The following is a 21,252-nucleotide window of genomic DNA, read 5'->3' on the forward strand; positions in this document are numbered from 1 at the left end:
CCAGTGTGAATAAGAACTATATCATTTGTCTGGTGCCAATTATAATGATAAAAAGAAAGGTTATGTTCAGGAAGTCGATTGCTACTTGCATACCCTGAAAGTTATGCATATACCTTGAGGTTATCAGCTTACCCTTAAACATAAGTAGTCCACCATTGTTGTGGTTGTCAAGTGAATTCACCCTCAATTGTTCAAGTGAGTGTGAGTAAACAAAAAACAGCAGCACTTTGAGAAAGAGAACTGGTTTTATTGAGTAAAAATAAGATCTGAAAGTGGCATATTTAGATATTTACTAGATCTGTTTGAGACTTTAGAGCATATGCACACAGTCATCTGCCCATCAACCTCAGTGGGGACATGGCTGCACTCCTTAGCTGGGACAGGGCTGGACACAGGCAACTTCCCATCAACCTCAGCTGGGACAGGGCTGGACACAGACAACTTCCCATCAACCTCAGTGGGGACATGGCAGGACTCCTTAGCTGGGACAGGGCTGGACACAGGCAACTTCCCATCACCCTCAGCTGGGACAGGGCTAGACTCTTTAGCTGGGACAGGGCTGGACACAGTCAACTTCCCATCAACCTCAGTTGGGACAGGGCTGGACACAGGCAACTTCCCATCAACCTCAGCTGGGACAGGGCTGGACACAGGCAACTTCCCATCAACCTCAGCTGGGACAGGGCTGGACTCTTTAGCTGGGACAGGGCTGGACACAGTCAACTTCCCATCAACCTCAGTTGGGACAGGGCTGGACACAGGCAACTTCCCATCAACCTCAGCTGGGACAGGGCTGGACTCCTTAGCTGGGACAGGGCTGGACACAGGCAACTTCCCATCAACCTCAGCTGGGACAGGGCTGGACACAGGCAACTTCCCATCAATCTCAGTGGGGACATGGCAGGACCCCTTAGCTGGGACAGGGCTGGACACAGGCAACTTCCCATCACCCTCAGCTGGGACAGGGCTGGACTCAGGCAACTTCCCATCAACCTCAGTGGGGACATGGCAGGACTCATTAGCTGGGACAGGGCTGGACACAGGTAACTTCCCATCACCCTCAGCTGGGACAGGGCTGGACTCTTTAGCTGGGACAGGGCTGGACACAGTCAACTTCCCATCACCCTCAGTTGGGACAGGGCTGGACACAGGCAACTTCCCATCAACCTCGGCTGGGACAGGGCTGGACTCCTTAGCTGGGACAGGGCTGGACACAGGCAACTTCCCATCAACCTCAGCTGGGACAGGGCTGGACACAGGCAATTTCCCATCAATCTCAGTGGGGACATGGCAGGGCCCCTTAGCTGGGACAGGGCTGGACACAGGCAACTTCCCATCACCCTCAGCTGGGACAGGGCTGGACTCAGGCAACTTCCCATCAACCTCAGTGGGGACATGGCAGGACTCATTAGCTGGGACAGGGCTGGACACAGGTAACTTCCCATCACCCTCAGCTGGGACAGGGCTGGACTCTTTAGCTGGGACAGGGCTGGACACAGTCAACTTCCCATCAACCTCAGTTGGGACAGGGCTGGACACAGGCAATTTCCCATCAACCTCAGTGGGGACATGGCAGGACTCCTTAGCTGGGACAGGGCTGGACACAGGCAATTTCCCATCAACCTCAGCTGGGACAGGGCTGGACACAGGCAACTTCCCATCAACCTCAGCTGGGACAGGGCTGGACACAGGCAACTTCCCATCAACCTCAGCTGGGACAGGGCTGGACACAGGCAACTTCCCATCAACCTCAGCTTGGACAGGGCTGGACACAGGCAACTTCCCATCAACCTCAGCTGGGACAGGGCTGGACACAGGCAACTTCCCATCAACCTCAGCTTGGACAGGGCTGGACACAGGCAACTTCCCATCAACCTCAGCTGGGACAGGGCTGGACACAGGCAACTTCCCATCAACCTCAGTTTGGACAGGGCTGGACACAGACAACTTCCCATCAACCTCGGCTGGGACAGGGCTGGACACAGGCAACTTCCCATCAACCTCAGCTTGGACAGGGCTGGACACAGGCAACTTCCCATCAACCTCAGCTGGGACAGGGCTGGACACAGGCAACTTCCCATCAACCTCAGCTTGGACAGGGCTGGACACAGGCAACTTCCCATCAACCTCAGCTGGGACAGGGCTGGACACAGGCAACTTCCCATCAACCTCAGTTTGGACAGGGCTGGACACAGACAACTTCCCATCAACCTCGGCTGGGACAGGGCTGGACACAGGCAACTTCCCATCAACCTCAGCTTGGACAGGGCTGGACACAGGCAACTTCCCATCAACCTCAGCTGGGACAGGGCTGGACACAGGCAACTTCCCATCAACCTCAGCTTGGACAGGGCTGGACACAGGCAACTTCCCATCAACCTCAGCTGGGACAGGGCTGGACACAGGCAACTTCCCATCAACCTCAGCTTGGACAGGGCTGGACACAGGCAACTTCCCATCAACCTCAGCTGGGACAGGGCTGGACACAGGCAACTTCCCATCAACCTCAGCTGGGACAGGGCTGGACACAGGCAACTTCCCATCAACCTCAGCTTGGACAGGGCTGGACACAGGCAACTTCCCATCAACCTCAGCTTGGACAGGGCTGGACACAGGCAACTTCCCATCAACCTCAGCTGGGACAGGGCTGGACACAGGCAACTTCCCATCAACCTCAGCTTGGACAGGGCTGGACACAGGCAACTTCCCATCAACCTCAGCTTGGACAGGGCTGGACACAGGCAACTTCCCATCACCCTCAGCTGGGACAGGGCTGGACTCCTTAGCTGGGACAGGGCTGGACACAGGCAACTTCCCATCAACCTCAGCTGGGACAGGGCTGGACACAGGCAACTTCCCATCAATCTCAGTGGGGACATGGCAGGACCCCTTAGCTGGGACAGGGCTGGACACAGGCAACTTCCCATCACCCTCAGCTGGGACAGGGCTGGACTCAGGCAACTTCCCATCAACCTCAGTGGGGACATGGCAGGTCTCATTAGCTGGGACAGGGCTGGACACAGGTAACTTCCCATCAGCCTCAGCTGGGACAGGGCTGGACACAGGCAACTTCCCATCAACCTCAGCTGGGACAGGGCTGGACACAGGCAACTTCCCATCACCCTCCGCTGGGACAGGGCTGGACTCCTTAGCTGGGACAGGGCTGGACACACGCAAATTCCCATCAACCTCAGCTGGGAAAGGGCTGGACACAGGCAACTTCCCATCAACCTCAGCTGGGACAGGACTGGACACAGGCAACTTCCCATCACCCTCAGCTGGGACAGGGCTGGACTCTTTAGCTGGGACAGGGCTGGACACAGGCAACTTCCCATCAACCTCAGCTGGGAAAGGGCTGGACACAGGCAACTTCCCATCAACCTCAGCTGGGACAGGACTGGACACAGGCAACTTCCCATCACCCTCAGCTGGGACAGGGCTGGACTCTTTAGCTGGGACAGGGCTGGACACAGGCAACTTCCCATCAACCTCAGCTGGGACAGGGCTGGACTCCTTAGCTGGGACAGGGCTGGACACACGCAAATTCCCATCAACCTCAGCTGGGAAAGGGCTGGACACAGGCAACTTCCCATCAACCTCAGCTGGGACAGGGCTGGACACAGGCAACTTCCCATCAACCTCAGCTGGGACAGGGCTGGACACAGGCAACTTCCCATCAACCTCAGCTGGGACAGGACTGGACACAGGCAACTTCCCATCACCCTCAGCTAGGACAGGGCTGGACTCTTTAGCTGGGACAGGGCTGGACTCCTTAGCTGGGACAGGGCTGGACACAGGCAACTTCCCATCAACCTCAGCTGGGACAGGGCTGGACACAGGCAACTTCCCATCACCCTCAGCTGGGACAGGGCTGGACACAGGCAACTTCCCATCACCCTCAGCTGGGAGAGGGCTGGACTCCTTAACTGGGACAGGGCTGGACACAGGCAACTTCCCATCAACCTTGGTGGTGGAGAGAGAGCTGGATTCCATCAACTTCCCATCAACCTTTTTGGAAAGAGAACTGGATGGCGTCAACTTCCCATCAATGCCTAAAGAAAATTGGTGCAAAAATAAAGAGCTGTAGTTATCTTCCCTCATGGTCAAGGTCAACCTCAGCCTCATAGCATCAGTACAAAAGTCACCTTTTTGGACAGTTAGCCCAGATGCATTCTGCAAAGACATCTCAACAACCATATCAGACTTCGCTACCACTGGCCATGTTGGATTTTTTTTGATCACACAAGGAAAAGACAAGGGACCACCTGGAAAACAAAAGGCATTATTAACTTTAATACCAAAGTCATCAGGCCTCAAACTTAAGTACACAGTGCAAACAAAAAGGCACAATGTTAAAAACCACATAAGAATTTCAAACCTTTGCTCCTAAAACAGAATTGCTTAATACCAGTCTGGTATAAATGACGCCCAACTGGAGAAGCAAAACCTGAAAACAAGATGTAAGGTTAAACAAATAATAAATCAAGTTTAACTTTTAAACTTTTGAAACATTACACTAAGGTTTTTTACCATTGAGTACCAGTTGGTGACACACAAATACTAAAAACATAATGTTTGAAACTGCCATCTTGATGACAGATTAAACAATCACCATTGCGTTCTAAAACAAGCCTCAAGCCAGGGCTTTTAAAATAACATATATTTTCATTATCTGGTATTTAACTCCAACACCTGACTTGAATGAACCAAACTAATAAGTTGGGGCTAAAGTGGTTTCATAAAAGGTCACTGAAGTTCATGCAATGCCACTAATTTGATTCAGGTTTATCTAGTCTGGATAATTGTGTGTGCAGGCGTTTCTTAAGCAGCCCTAAAGGTGATCATTGATTAAATTGATCCATCACAGTAAATAGCATATTTTGGTAATCAACCTGAATCAGTAAAACATGTAATAATAGAATGTCATGCATATGAAAATAAGAGAATAATATTAAAAGAAGTATTTGAAAAATATTAAATTAAATTTACTTTGGAAAATATACTTGGGAAAGTACTAAGTGTTGTGAATTCTGTCCCTTTAAATATTAAATTGGTTGCGTGTGTGATATTTTAAGTTGCATTGTCAGCAAATAACGTAGTGCAGCGTTCTCAGCACGTACGGATTCAGCGTAATTGCCTATTCACTAAGCTACTCAGTTGAGCGATCATATCGCGTGCACGCATTCATGAACAGTGTGTATGCGCAAGAGAAAGTTTATGACAAAGTAAGTTTTCCTTCGATGTATATTGTAAATAACAGATTGTCACTGTATCCCAACTGCGCTAAGTTAGAACATGTTTGTGCTGTAGTTGATGTTTAGCGATCTTTCTTAGTGTAATTTGATCCTGCTTAACGAGCGGATTATCCCGCTAGCATCGCGGCTCATTGTGTTTACTAGTTATTACCTTGAAGTGAATTTCTCTGTGGATAATATCTTTAACTGGTTGTCATTTATTACTGCCTGTATTAATGAGACGGTCCAATTTCTAATCCACATTTTGGTCTTTTGTCAATTTCACTGCATTATTCAGTTTGTTATTCAGACTCATATTTCTCGATTTATGTTTCATGTATCAGTGCACTTTACAAAGATGTTCATATTTGAGTTTGCAGTCTCTTAAGTTGTTGAATAATTTTTAGAATTATTTATTTCAGAAACTACCTCAAGTACACTATTATGTGTATATGGTCACTCTTGTGCAATAAATGACGGCAATAACTCTATCTGATGACTCCAATCAGGGTATCTTCCGTCCATTTCAAATCCGTTTTCAATTAAAAAACAGAAAACGAAAAATGTAATCGTTTTTCAATTTATTATATCCGTCATAAAATTAAGATAAAAGAAGACGGATTTTAAAAAGAAGGAATTAATACATTTTACTATATTTCGTTTCTCAATCTTACTTCTTAAAACTAAATTGTGAAAAATGAAATAAACAAAATCTTAAAAAGCTACATTTTCCACAACGGAGCTACCTTTTTTCATCAGCATTTGCAAAGGTCAACGGCAGGGGGAGCAAAGACGCGGCAAAATTATTACAATGGCATCTTTAGCAAGGCACGCAGATGTGATCGTCAACATGATTGATGATCATATGACTAATGAAAATATTTCTGCGCACCTAACCCAAATGGGTGTACAAAAATGCTCTTCCAGGAGTGTTCGCAGATTTTGCAAAGAACACAACGTGAAAAGACGCAGCCACGTTGATGATAGTCATCTAGAGCTGGCAGTGGCCAGCGCTATAAATGAGGTAAGTTTATGGACTATTTTTAAGTTTATTATTCATGTTTATTCATGTTATGTAAGGGGACATTTGTTATGAATGCAGCACAAAAATATTCAACCTGCAAAAGCAATATATTTGTTATTACTGATAATGATTTTGTCTTCCTTTCGCATTTACATTTATTGTACATCTTTGCCAGGATTAATGAGAAGATCTGGCATGACATGTAATCTCAGATGTATATGTAACATTCTTTGTAAACACACACACACACACACACACACACACACACACACACACACACACACACCTACCTATCATTAAGGGGGACTGTCCATGCGTAATCGTTTTTATACTGTACTATATTCACCCCTCTTTAACTTTGGGAATACCAGTACACACACACACACACACACACACACACAATTAGTATGATGCATACTAATGAGTTATATCGTAAAAACAAAATTTTCTTCTTTGTTCAACAGGTGGGGCCAACATTTGGGCGCACATTTATGACAGGTTATCTGTCATCAAAAGGCATACATGCAGGTGAAGTTCGGGTCGGTAAAGCACTACAACTGGTCCATCCACCATATCATGAATTGCGACATACGGTTGGTTTTACCCTGTCTTTTAAGGCCTTTAACTGAGTTATTTAATACAGTTGTCTAATCATTTAAAGTTTATTATTAAATAGTATTATTATTGATTATTCCTGAGTGAGACTGAAATGCAGTGGCAGTTCTGTTATAACAGCTTGTTTTGTGAACTATTAGGGTGTGCGCAATCTGAATCCAGTCCCCTACCATGCAGAATACATGGGACATAAACTACACTTGGACCAAAATGAGAAGCTGGTGATGTTTGGGGTGACGCATGTTGTGGCAATAGATGGCTTCAGCAGCCAAATTGTGGCTCATAACACCATGCCTGTTAAAAACAACTTAACAATCTATCAGAAAGTTTACAGGTTAATACATGCCCCATTAACATTTATTCTTTGTGTGTCAGTCTTAAATCAATGGTTCTCAATTCCTGACCTGAGTGAACACATCACTGCACTTTTCAGATGTCACAGACTGGAAAATTTTTTGACTCCCTGACAAGATATTTCTATGGGCCCCCTACCCATTAAAAACACTATATCACAATACTTTGGCCCTTTTGAACAATTTGAAATTGGTGTTAAATGTGACACCAGGTAAATTGGTCTAACTAGAATTGAGAATCATTATGAACTAATTCAGCAAGTTTTTAACATTTAAACTGCACTGCCAGTTTTTGAAGCCTGGATTTTCTTTCAGAGAAGCTGTGACCAAAAACGGCATGTGGGATCAAATCCGGGTTGACCATGGAAAAGAGTTCTATATGTGCCTGTATATCCAAGAGCTGCTGTCCAGACACAGATACAATATAAACAGGCAACCATATGTACAGACAAAATCATCAAGGGTAAGTTTTTCCTGACACATTAAAAACCTCACCTGAAGTCCATCATTTCTTTACACAATAAAATAAATAGTATGATACTGTATCCACAGAACCTCAAAGTTGAGCGAATATGGCCAGAAATAAATAACAGAGTCAACTATCCCCTGAAAGAAGCCCTGCTGCAACTTCAAGACCAAGAGGTGATCAACATGGAGGACAACACAACTAGATTTTGTGTATCCAATCTCACTTGTCAGGTTTCCTCAATTGGGCTTGAACGAACTGTGCTATCATGGAATGCACATAGGATTGCAGGTATTTCTAAACATGCTTTTTTTTTTTGGTTGTAACAATGTAAACATACAAAATTATATACAAATCATTATTTTGTATATAATTGCACCATTGTCAAGCTACATGTAGATTTTGTGTCCTCTCTATGATCGAGATCCGAGCCATTTCATGCTAGAGTTGGCTTTACTTACAACCTTTTAAACCTTTCTTCTTGTTTATATATTAATTATGGTACTGCTGTTGTAGGAAAAGGAATACCAAACATCTTGGCTGAAGGTGGGTGTCCAGCAAAGATTTCCGAGGAACTCCTTCCAGAGGCCTCTGTGGTTGCTGACATGTACCAGCAAGATGTGGGGTCCAGTCTGACAAGAACATCAACATTCGGGACAGATCCCTTTTCTTGTGAGGAAGACAGAGCCCAGGCGGAGGAAGAATTTGCTGATCATTATCCAGACATTACACTGTGCTTTGATCAGGCTGTAAATTATGACTTCACACCCTTTAAAGAAGCCATATTACATCTCATAAATGTAACAAGACGTTATTCATGAAGATGAAGGTTTCTTTAAGAATACCAGGAACAAGACATTCATCATAAAACTAACATTTATTACATATTTCTGTGAACAATAATTTACAAAAGTACAAAGTACAAAAATAAACAGCAAGTGTTTTGAACATAGGCATTATCAATTGTATTAAAAAAAAATGCTGTAATTTGAGGTATAAAACTGTCACATTAAAGCTTTAATAAAGTGCTATCCAGTCCTGCATTTTACTTCAAAAGTTGAACTTGACACTTAAACAGTGATATTTGGTATATAACTCACATTGTATATAATGTAAACAATTACTCTGATTAAAGCAGAAAAAGTGCTGCCTGTAGTGCTTCTCACTTTTAAGTCAATAACTGAACAGTAATAACTTGAACAGTAATAACTTTTTTTATACTGTTTATGCAAGAGTATAATTACTCTTAACGTATAACAAACACCAGAAAGTAATAAAGAGCTGCCGTAGTAGTGCCATATTATGAAACTTCTTAACGTGTGACACTTGTAACAGGTATACAGCTTTTTTTCCCACTGTATTTAATCTTTGATAAGATCACCAAAAGCAGACAATGCACCATCAATTCCTGTGACTCTGTAGGTGTTTTCCCTTGAGTTGTCTCCTCTGCATTTCACACAGGTGTTGGCAGGGCCGTGCACAGACATTTTGAGGGGCAGTGGCCTAAACCAAAAAAAGGGGGCACTAAGGGGGTGGTTGCTTGTTAACACAAATTATCCAGTTATTACAAAATATTCAATTAAAAGAGAAGACAGCACACGCTAAAATACATTTCAGACTTTATTGTAGATGTTTTGATAGAACATCACAATTACATATTGCTGATAATAACAGAAACTATTTGCTGTTTTACATTTTTATATTTACCTGTTCCATTTACAGCAAGACTTTTTTATTTGGTACCATGTCCTGACCTGAAAGATCTTGATAACCTAATTTTTTATGATTCACAATTACACATTGGTGATAATAACAGAAACTATTTACCGTTTTACATTTTGGTATTTACCTTTTCCTTTTACAGCAAACCTTGTCTACAAAGTGTGCCAACAACAGAAAATTTTGTTCTTTGTATTAGATCTGATCGAGAGTACAATAATTTGATTAGACAAGCAGCTAATTCTAAGAACGTGGATTTGTTGTACAAGTTTTTAGCACTAGTAGAAGACCAAGAGAAAAACTTTACCGACATAAATACAAAAAAAAGAGACCAAATTACTAATTTCGCAGATTCAACCACTGTCTTGCATACCTGTAAATGCGACAGCTTTCGTGAACTGTCGTGTTCACTCTCAGTTTCAAGAGGGCGCCGCAGACACATAGGGCTCTATCCTGCACCCAGCGCAATTGACTTTGTACACTGACGCATGTATCATTCCTATTTTTCACCCGACACACAGCGGACTTTTCCCTCCACAGACACACGTCGGTAAATTAGGGAATGAACTTGCGCTCCCAGGGGCGGTTCAGCGAAAAGAGGAGGCACACAGCGCAAACGTTCCCTGGTGCTATTTTGCAGTTTCAGAAAACAATTCCGCCACTGACCAGGAAAAACCTAGTCTAAAGTCAGTGGTGCGTTGCGCATGTTATTCAAATGCTATTTTAAGGGCGCATGCTTGGCCATAATCAATGTAGCGTGTGCACAACTCGCATGCACTTTGCTTATCTCATCTACACACAGACGCAGCAGTTCTCATTTTTAGAAAACCATACATTATTATAAGGAACAGTATTAACACACGAGGGAAATCATTGTTGTGTCCATGAAGATGTGAAAAAATAGGCATAAATCTAGCTTACACATTTACCCAAATTATTATACGTCTGTTTAACCGAAGCTAATTTGGGGTTTCTCCATCCCCAATGTCACTTCTCTGTGTTTTACGGCCCTGATGAGAACGTCGGTCTCCTCGGCTGTGAACCGCTCCTGGCGTGCGTCTGGCAGATCCGCCATTATAATAGCAAGCCGCCATGGAACAAGCGCGTCTGCTCTTAAAGGGACTGTGAGATGACGCTCTGATTGGTTTATTTCACATTACACCCAAACCACACTTATGAGTAATGAAGCTACTTCAGACCAACCCATTTTAGATTTGTGTCGGGCGCAAGAGTCATTTATTCCCGCCGATATAGTAGCAACAGCGCCCGAGACACTCCCACAAAGTTACTTGCGTTTCAGATCGTTAAAATTTGGCCCACATACTGTGAGTGATGCTGCGGAGCGAGCGGGAAAACATGAATCGCGGAATCAGCAGATTGCTTTGAGCGGAGCGGTGGGGGTGGGGGAGAGGGGCGCCTCAGTCGATGAGGGCAGAGGGGCAGTGGCTCTAGCCACCGGGCCACCCCCCTGTGCACGGCCCTGGGTGTTGGCATTTCGCTGCCACTGGTCAAAGCACACTTTGCATGCAATTAGACTCTGACAACAAACTGCAAAAACAGGATCATTCATGGGGCCTAGAAATTTAAAATAAAGAAAATTACTTGTTAGTTTTTTCATAATATTTCTGGGATCTTAATCCAGAGAGTAGAGAGGAAAGTATTACAGTTTAATTCACAAAAAACTATCCTGGCTATCAACAAATCTTATAGAGACTAAATTATCTTGTTAACAAACCTTTGCAAATTATGCAAGCAAATGCATTTTTAATAGCTGCACGTTCTTCGTCCGTGAATGTAATAAAACGTCTGCGTGCCAACGTCAGCTCAGATAAGCCTCTGATGGCCTGTGCAACCTCTGGCAGTTCTTGGGATGCCAACACCACCTCTTCAATTCTTTCTAAGACCTCTGGTAGCTGGCTGTCATCATCCCGTTGGCTGAGGAAAGAAGTTATAATAAGCACACCATGTTTTTCAAATGTTTAAGTCGGTTACATGTTAGTAACTAACATGCTCCAAATATCTGCTATTTTACCTTAATCTTCTCCTTTTGGATCTCATATCCAAGAACTGTTGTTCAGGCACAGCAAAAACCTTCCTAGAATTTTGTTTCCAGTAAGCTGACCCTGGGGAAATCATTCGTATTTTAAAAGATGAATAATGTCAAGATTGAACAAGTGAAAATTTTATAATAGGAAAACAACACTACTAAAATGCAGACACCAAAACAAGCTGCTTTCAATGTGCTTTTTGCCCTCTATCAAGGCTTCATCAATCGGAACCTTTACTATCAGTTACCTTTTGTTCCCTCTGTATCGAGAATTTCATTCCCCTGGCCATCAGTCAGTATCATACCATCTTCTGATCCAATAGCATCTTGGACTTTTGCCAAGATACCAGGAACTGATGCCTCATGTTCATGAAAACGGATCGCCACAGTCTTCTGGGGTGTCCATTTTCCACCAACCAAATCCGCAAGAAAAACATTCCTTGAAATGAAAATATGTTTAGTTAAATATCCAAAGACCACCCCATCTTCCTATAGCCTAGACCTAGGGAGAATGCAATGCCAACATACAGTGTAGTCACAGTATATTTCTGTGTATTTCGATAATTCAGGCAGACATACAAGTTGTTAAAAAAAACCTTGCTATTATTAGAGAACAGTGAACTGATAACATATGCCATTTGCTAAGGTCTTCAATTTTTCGTTAAAACTTTTGTTGAACTCACCGTTGAAAAGGTTTTGACATACTGGCCCGCGGCGCAGACAAAAATGCTTGCGAAGCAGAACCAGCGGCCGCACTGGGTCGTTGAAAGGCAAAGCGCACAGACTGAGATCCAGCAATGGGAACACTTGGGTCCGGTGACTGCACCTCGGCAGAATCTCCGTGAACTTCGTAGTGTCCTCTTGCAACAAGATCGACACTACTAAAAAATCCACTCGCTCCAGCGAAGATAGCGACGTTGCTATCATCTGTGATGTAAACACTGGAACTACACACCTTAAATTAAAATTGATAGTTGTCTGATAAGATTATATAGTTTTGCTTAATTGTAACATTTTCTAATAATTGGCACAGATGGGCAAATTCGGCCCTGCAGGCTCACTGTCCTGCAGTTTAGATAAAACTCGCCTGCCTGTAGCATTCCAGTAATCATTAAGACAGAGATTAACGTTAACTGGCTAAATTGTGCTTGATTAGGGATGCTGAACTTTGCAGAACATTGGCCTGGATAAGGCGAGTTTGCCCATCACTGCAGTGGCATATATAAAAAATAATATATGCCACTGATTTATCTAAAAAATAAATATATATCTAAATCATTACCTGAAATATACGGCCAATCTTATCAGTTGTCATGTCTTCGTCCTTTAAAGTTACCCTCTTAGGACCCTTGAAAAGCGTGTATGTATCCATGGTTGCTTGAAGGAAGTTTCGCGACTGAATTCGGCATCCGCACTCTTCCGTTTCCATTCGTCCCGGCGCGGGAACTTCCGGGTCACAGCAGCTTTGTTAAAAAATCAAAATGTCATATTCCATTTTTAGGCCAATATTCTGAAATCCATTATTTAAGGTAGATTATGTGGCTGGCATAATAGAAAAATATAACTTTAAGTAAATATTAAACAAAGGCAATAAAATGATAAATTAAAAAACGATTAGTTTTTTCGTTTTCTGTTTTTTTGATTGAAAACGGATTTGAAATGGACGGAAGATACCCTGATTGACTCCGACTCCCTGTCCAGACTCCAGAGTTCTGCAGCGGTCAATAATACAATCCACCAGTTTTTAGTGGGGCAATCCACAATACTAAGGGAAACACACGTACAGTTAATTTCATATCTAAAAGAAATAGGTATACTAGAACGAATATAAAGATAATAATAAAGTTTTCTTCAGTGCAAAACTTACATTTCACAGGTATATTCTCCATCTGTAAATGTTAGAAAGTTGTGCAAATATTTCCATTTTGCTGCTAAACTTCACATTGAATGAGAGCTGAAATAAAATTTGAACAGAAGTAATTCAGGGAAGACATTTTTAAGAAATCAAATATAATAAAGATACAAAATATAGTTAGGGTATCGGAACTATGCTACTTAATAAAGATGAGTTATACTTATTTAGAATACTGAGAATTACAGCTTTTAAAGCAATAACCCATTTTTGGAGAAAGCAAGAATTGCCAGTTTTAAATAACTGATTAGATTTAGTTCCAAAAGTACACTAGAGGATAACACGAAATTGCATAAGGATACATTTTGAAAAGATATGGGCAACTCTAAAATCAAATCAAAATCGAACATTCTATAAAATAAAGGAATACATATGACATTAATTACCTTTTTTATATAACCCTTCCTCCCTTCTAATTATAATTATTTATTATTTTATTTACTTGTTTATTATTATTATTATTATTATTTGATATTTAAATAAAAGATTAAAATATAATATATATATATATATATATATATATATATATATTCCAATTTCCAATTTTCCAATTCCAATTCCAAGCAAATGTCTATGTCCAAACAGATTTCCTGTAGCTCAAACAGTAGAGTGTTGGAGTTTGCCACGTTAAGATCATGGGTTCGATTTCCAGGGAAAGCAATAACTGTTAAGAATGTGAATGTGTGAACCTTGAAATGCAATGTAAGTTGCTTTGGATAAAAGCATCTGCCAAATGCATAAATGTAATGTAAAATGTCTATTTGTACAACTGTGTTAATTATCTTTGAAAGATGTAATAATGGACATTTCCTTAAAGACATAATATTTTTTTTATATATTTTATTTAAATATCAAATTTGTACCAATTTTTACAATTGTACAATTGTGTTAAATGTGTTTGAAAGACGTAATAAAGTACAGTAAAGGACAGTATCTTTATAAACTCATCAGTGTATAATTTTTTTCTAATAATATAATATTTTCTTCAAAATATCTAATGATTCAATAAAATCATGATGCATTTTCTACATAAGAAAACCTACATATGGTATGTCTTTTTCTGGGGGGGAAAACTAATTTAAGTACTTTTTTTCTTATTTTGCAATTACCTGCCAATGGGGTAAGAAAAATAATCTTGAGTCCATTTGCATTAAGTTTATTTTTGCAGCGTGAATGAATGAAGTATTTAAACATTGCTTACACTTTAGAGACCGAAAGAAAACCTTCTCCAGACCAGGTTAGGTTCAGAGTATAAGTTACCTCTCTTTCAGAAACAGACTTGACTTACCCTGCTCTCTCGAGTTTGACATACCTCTCATTCTGAAATGGAAAACCCAGAGTTTCCCTCATTTCAAGGTTAACATACTCAGAGTTTTCAATTAACCTTAATAGGGAGCCGAACCAGGCTAATATGGTCATACGTCCTGGTTCTGGTAAGAACTCTAGCTGCTGCGTTTTGGACCAGGTGTAGTTTGTTCATTAAGCGTGTAGGGCAACCACCGATTACAATAATCTAGCCTTGATGTCATGAACGCATGAACTAATTGTTCCGCATTTGTCATTGAAAGCATATGTCATAATTAAGATATATTTTTAAGATGGAAGAATGTGGTTTTACAGATACTAAACCTGACTTTCAAATGAAAGATTGGTATCAAAGAGCACACCCTAACCGACGACGAAGACTTGACAGAGCAGCCATCAAGTGTTAGACAGTATTCTAGGTTATCACATGAGGAAGCTTTTTGTCCAATAATTAAAATCTTTCTTTTTTTTTTCAGAATTAAGTAGTAGGAAATTACTAGTCATTTACTAGTCATTCAGTTTTTTATATCAGCTATGCATTCCGTTAATTTTGTGAATTGGTCATTTTCGTCAGGCATTTAAGAAATATAGAGCTGAGTATCATCAGCATAACAGTGAAAACGTACCCGGTTACTAACGTAACCTCGGTTCTCTCTAGAGAGGGAACGAGTACTGCGTAATAGCTTACGCTAGGGGAAAAACTCTTTTCCACGAGATATTGAAGCCAAAAATTATCCTTAATTTTGTAATATTGTAAAACGCGTTGCGGCAGCATGCAGACATGGGCGAAACGGCTCGCGCACCCATTGGCTGCTCTGCAGCAACTGCACCAGCCTATCGAGAGAGGCTCCTCATGGCGTCAGATCCAATGAGGGCCTTGGGCTACAAATATAGCCTCGGGAGGCTGGATTAGCTGGTTTTTCATCGCCGAAGCGAACCAGAGCGTGATGCATGCATGGCAAGATACGCAGTACTCGTTCCCTCTCTAGAGAGAACCGAGTTTACGTTAGTAATCGAGTACGTTCTCTTACGAGAGGTTCTCTCGTACTGCGTAATAGCTCCCCCTAGGGGAACACAGTGTAAAACGCTGTGCATGCTGAGATTCAATACTAAGGTCCCAAGGGCAGGTGCCCGGGGCTCATACAGTAATCATAAGGGACTCACAGAGAATCCGGGAAGAGGGGCTAGAATAGCATCATTCCTGTAGAATATAGTGCTCTATTAAGATCAGATTATATCAAGTGTTCCACACAGCCAGGGCGAACTCGGCCTGGACTGATAAGTATTAGGGGACTTACACACTGCCCACAGAGGTAAATAGTCGATCAGCGATCGATGCTCTAGCAGTTTCAGCATCCTGAGCCGATAGCATCGGGCAGATAATACTGAATTATTAGACCGAGAGCAGCTTAGCCTGCAAAGCGGTAACCTCTAGGTTGTAAAACCTTATAAATGTAGACGGAGAGGCCCAGCCTGCCGCCATACAGATATCTTGTAAGGCAATCCCACTAGACCAAGCCCACGACGAGGCCATGCCTCTCGTGGAGTGCGCTTTGACTCCTAACGGGCATTGCAGGCCCTTAGATGTATACGCTAGCGCTATAGCATCAACTATCCACCTGGATAGTTCTGTTTTGACGCAGCTAGTCCCTTAGAACGTCCGCTGAACGGAGGAAGCCCGCGTCCCCTTCCTCTTCAGAGACCGGCAGGGCCGACAGGGAAATCACCTGTGCCCTAAACGGTGTGTTGAGGGATTTAGGAACATACCCGTGCCTTGGTTTGAGTATGACTCTTGAGTCATTAGGCCCAAACTCCATACACGTCGCGCTCACTGAGAGCGCTTGTAAGTCCCCAATACGCTTCACTGAAGCGAGAGCCAGAAGAAACACTGTCTTGAAAGATAAGTGTTTTAGGTCTATTGACTGAATTGGCTCGAATGGGGCGCCTTTCATGGCTTCCAGAACCGTGGAAAGGTCCCAAATGGGAACTGAGGGAGGTCTGGGAGGATTCAGCCTCTTAGCTCCTCTAAGGAAGCGAATGACCAGATCGTTCCTTCCCAGTGACTGGCCAAGCATTGGTTCAGCGAACGCTGCTATGGCCGCCACGTAAACTTTGAGCGTGGATTGGGCTCTGCCCTTATCCAGTAGCTCTTGTAGAAAGGAAAGAACCTCCGACACCCCACAGTCTGAGGGTGATATGTCATGAGCTATGCACCAGCTAGAGAACACAGACCATTTCGAGGAATAGAGCCACCTAGTAGACGGGGCTCTAGCCTGCGTGATCGCGTTTAATACTCCCGCTGGGAGATTAATAGGTACCCGTTGGTGGCCCACGCATGTAGGACCAAAGCTCCAGGCGAGGATGCCAGATTGAGCCGTTGGCCTGCGAGAGGAGATCCCTCCTCACTGGTATCGGCCATGGGGCGGTACTCGTCAGCTGCATCAGAACTGGGAACCAGGCTTGGTTCATCCAGAACGGGGCCACGAGTAGCACTGAGCATCCGTTTTCCCTGATTCGCTCTAATACCTGGGGCAAGAGCGTGACAGGGGGAAACGCATAGATGTATTACAACAGGCTCGTTTACTGCAATATTGACATTTCCAGTCACCTGAACTGCAGAGGGGAATGAGAAATGTGTGAGAAATGGTCCAGCCTCGACGGGACTAAGGGTGCTTTCACACTAGCACTTTTGGTGCGCACCCGGGTTCGAATGACGTCATAGTTCGGTTCGTTTGGATGATGTGAACGCTGTTTTCCGAACTCGGGTGCGCAACCGCGAACCGTACTCGAGTCCGCTTAAAAAGGTGGTCTGGGGTACGGTTCATGTGAACTCGGGTACGATTCGCTGCTGATATGAACGCAATCGTACCAAATCGCGGAAGTGAACCGCTATTGATGACGTATAATGTGGTGCGTGCCTGCGTGCGTGTGTGTTTAACAACTGTAAAAGGGTCTATACGCTTACCTTGACGAAAACAGGGATTGACGCATGCAAGCAGAGAGATGATTTCTGCTTGCCTCCACAAAAATTGTCTTCGGCGGACATCCCGCTGTCTTTGGAACGGTTTTAATACTTTTGCGGCAGACAGACGCAAGTGTGTTTCTGTATATTTTCTTTGAAAACAAAACCAAAGGTTAAAAAAAAGAAAAAGAAATGTGAAGCGAGCAATTCTATCCATTTTGACGCCTTTTCATAGCAGTTACCAAGCAACACGAGTACGCGCCAGCTGCAGCTTAATGATGCAAGCGTACCACGGTTCGGATGCAAATAATATAATGTGAACACAGTCCATCGGGGGCAGGGGGAGGGGGGAGCAATCGAACTCGGGTCCGGAACAGACAATCGAACCAAGTGTGAAAGCACCCTTAGAGCACTCTCTTTTCTCCTTTCGCCAGCGACGCACGCGACGAGGGCGGGGTAGCTTACTTGTATGTAAAGAAACTAGCCCAGTGACCGTCCGCTCCTGACATCCCCTGTGAACAGCGCAGTTTGCGCGGCTCGAACAGAAGGAGAGCAGGTATCATCCCCCACAGACGCGGCTTCTTGGTCGATATCCACGACGGACGCGGCGGCCGCTGTCCATCAGGAAGAGACTCTAGCGGAGCAGGTGAAGCAGGCGGGCGCACCGGCGGGCTTTGTGGGCTGGGGGAGGTTCCGGGACCCGTTGAGCACGACGCTTTTTACGGCGCGGTACCACGGCGGGCGGAGGTGCAGTCTCGGAGAAGGATGCCAGGCGAGTCCTCAGAGTCACCGTAGGCATTAGCTCGCTGAGGGCAGCCGCCATCAGCGAGCGCGAGAGCTGTGTGATCCTCACCAGGAAAAGGGGCGTCTTGAAAAAGACGCCCGGCTCTTTTAGTGCAATGAGAGTGGCGTGCTAAAATTTACTTGAACTAGATTTACAACCCTTTTAAATGTAAAACCACTGTACACACCCAAATAGCAACTACATAAATATATAACAATACAGGTCATTATCATTAGCTCTGATAAGGTTGTGTGTAAAGACAAAGGTTGTGTGCTCCTTTTTTTAAATAAAACCATGAATTATGTATTATATGTCGCCACATAGCTCCACCGGCATACGACGTAACTCCAGCAGGGCAGCTAGCTGTCTCTTCGTTTCTGTGTTGTCGGTCACTAGCGCGCAAGCGCAGGGCAACATTGTGTGCATGTAATACTCATTAGGGCTGTCAAAATTGCTCAAAAATGACCTTCGAATATTCCCTCTAAAAAACACACAAATATTCGAACTATTCTAACATCTGCGGATTTTGTCAATGACGCGCATTACGTCAATAACAGGACAAATTAATACAAAGAGACATAACTACTTGTATAGGTAGTTTATTTAAGTTTAAACATATTTGACAACGTATTACCTACACAAACACAAGTAAATCACCTAATGGCCAAGACCTCACTCGCTCGCTCACTTGCACTCACAGGCTCTCTCTCTCTCTCTCGCCCTCATGCTGCATTCACACCAAACATGAATAGCGTCTGGCGCGAGTGATTTCAATGTTAAAGGAGAACTCCGGTCAATTTTAACATTGAGCTCATTTTTTTGTACATTTGGAGTGCTGTCAGTACAGAGAACAACGACATATTTTTATATATTTCTTTCACATCTACTGCAGTCAGATTCACCCGCGTTCACTCAGAAGGAATCACTCACATGACCTGTGCACTTGTAATGACACATCAAGGATGTTAAGAGGCTAAAAGCAGGTTTAAAACTTGCCCCATTGAAGTCAACAGGGTGCAAATTTTAAAAAGAGGATAACACGGTGTAGGCAACACCGATTTTTGTCGTTGTTCTCTGTACTGCCAGCACTCCAAATGTACAAAAAAATGAGCTCAATGTTAAAATTGACCGGAGTTCTCCTTTAAGTCAATGTAAAGACGCGTTTACGCGTGTCTGGAGGTCTTGTGGCGCGAATGAGGCGTCACGGTCTCTGCGCATAACGGTTTAAATGAACAACAACAATAAGCAAATGTTGAGTGCTGATCAAGGGTTTTGTGCAAGCAATTTAACGTCGCCCCATACAAAAAAAGTAATATATGGCCATATACACTCACCTAAAGGATTATTAGGAACACCATACTAATACTGTGTTTGGCCCCCTTTCGCCTTCAGAACTGCCTTAATTCTACGTGGCTTTGATTCAACAAGGTGCTGAAAGCATTCTTTAGAAATGTTGGCCCATATTGATAGGATAGCATCTTGCAGTTGATGGAGATTTGTGGGATGCACATCCAGGGCACGAAGCTCCCGTTCCACCACATCCCAAAGATGCTCTATTGGGTTGAGATCTGGTGTGGGGGCCATTTTAGTACAGTTGAACTCATTGTCATTGTCAGGGCCAGCAGTCCAATCCCTTGCAAAAGTTAGTTACTCGTGCCGTAGAACGTTGTATCAGGGCAAAAAAAAAAGCTCCACTGGACTCCAATGTCAAAGGATAACAAAAATGACCGTTTATTCAGGTCCCACAGTGAAATCTTCTTACAGGAGTAATAAAATAAATGTTTCTTAAACCAAAATTAATGCTGTCTGATATTTCTAAGACAATGTAACGTCCATAGGCTACGGTAAGAAAACTATATTGCTCAGGTCCTAGTTCACAGCTGGCTCCGAGCGTCCAAAGTCAGTTATAACGCTTCAACGGTATTGCGGGAAAACCAGCACAATTCTCTGAAAGGGGCGATAGCCCTAAATTCAACCTAAACCCTGAGCTAAACAGAAAATGGTTTTCATTGTTTCCAAATCACAAAAACAGCATTTATAATTCAAATTATATCAATGATCGTTTTATGTAAACCTCCTTAACATTACTAAGAAACATAACTGAGAAATAATAATCTTTTAATAAAGTTATGTTCGACTACTATTAGCAATAAGCTATTAATGTAGTAATATAACCCTTATAAATCAAATATAAGGTTATTCCATATCCCAAATAATATGTACAGTGTTTTGGCTCCTATAGTCATGTTCAAGAAACCAATTTGAAATGATTCGAGCTTTGTGACATGGTGCATTATCCTGCTGGAAGTAGCCATCAGAGGATGGGTACATGGTGGTCATAAAGGGATGGACATGGTCAGAAACAATGCTCAGGTAGGCCGTGGCATTTAAACGATGCCCAATTGGCACTAAGGGGCCTAAAGTGTGCCACGAAAACATCCCCCACACCATTACACCACCACCACCAGCCTGCACAGTGGTAACAAGGCATGATGGATCCATGTTCTCATTCTGTTTACGCCAAATTCTGACTCTACCATCTGAATGTCTCAACAGAAATCGAGACTCATCAGACCAGGCAACATTTTTCCAGTCTTCAACTGTCCAATTTTGGTGAGCTCGTGCAAATTGTAGCCTCTTTTTCCTATTTGTAGTGCAGATGAGTGGTACCCGGTGGGGTCTTCTGCTGTTGTAGCCCATCCGCCTCAAGGTTGTGGCTTTAAACATTAGTTGCCTGTGAAAATGGACGATGTTAACGTGAAGACGGTTGGAAGAATTTGTCATCTGAATAATCTAACCTGCGCGTGACGATAAGTGGGATTAGAGTTTGA

At 43.3% G+C, this 21,252-nt stretch overlaps 1 protein-coding gene across 13 annotated transcripts; it reads right to left on the bottom strand.

The window, feature by feature from the left end:
- Nucleotides 1-232: 232 nt before the first annotated feature.
- LOC311302486 (uncharacterized protein) lies at nucleotides 233-4,640 on the bottom strand. 13 transcript variants are annotated; one of them, XM_084428400.1, is made up of 7 exons: nucleotides 4,531-4,620; nucleotides 4,379-4,447; nucleotides 4,146-4,265; nucleotides 3,814-4,052; nucleotides 3,273-3,723; nucleotides 3,040-3,231; nucleotides 233-2,952 (listed from the first exon to the last, which is right to left on the bottom strand). In XM_084428400.1, the coding sequence occupies exons 4-7, from the start codon at nucleotides 3,957-3,959 to the stop codon at nucleotides 247-249; spliced, it is 3,495 nt and encodes a 1,164-aa protein (XP_084284526.1). In that variant the 5' UTR covers nucleotides 3,960-4,052; nucleotides 4,146-4,265; nucleotides 4,379-4,447; nucleotides 4,531-4,620; the 3' UTR covers nucleotides 233-246. The 13 variants fall into 13 exon arrangements, with proteins under 13 accessions (XP_084284526.1, XP_084284527.1, XP_084284531.1 ...); XM_084428401.1 differs by having other exon boundaries at nucleotides 233-3,231; nucleotides 4,531-4,622; XM_084428405.1 differs by having other exon boundaries at nucleotides 233-3,723; nucleotides 4,531-4,640.
- Between the last annotated feature and the right edge of the window lie 16,612 nt (nucleotides 4,641-21,252).

The sequence above is a fragment of the Rutilus rutilus genome (genome assembly GCF_951802725.1).
Source record: "Rutilus rutilus genome assembly, chromosome: 13".
Lineage (NCBI taxonomy): Eukaryota > Metazoa > Chordata > Actinopteri > Cypriniformes > Leuciscidae > Rutilus > Rutilus rutilus.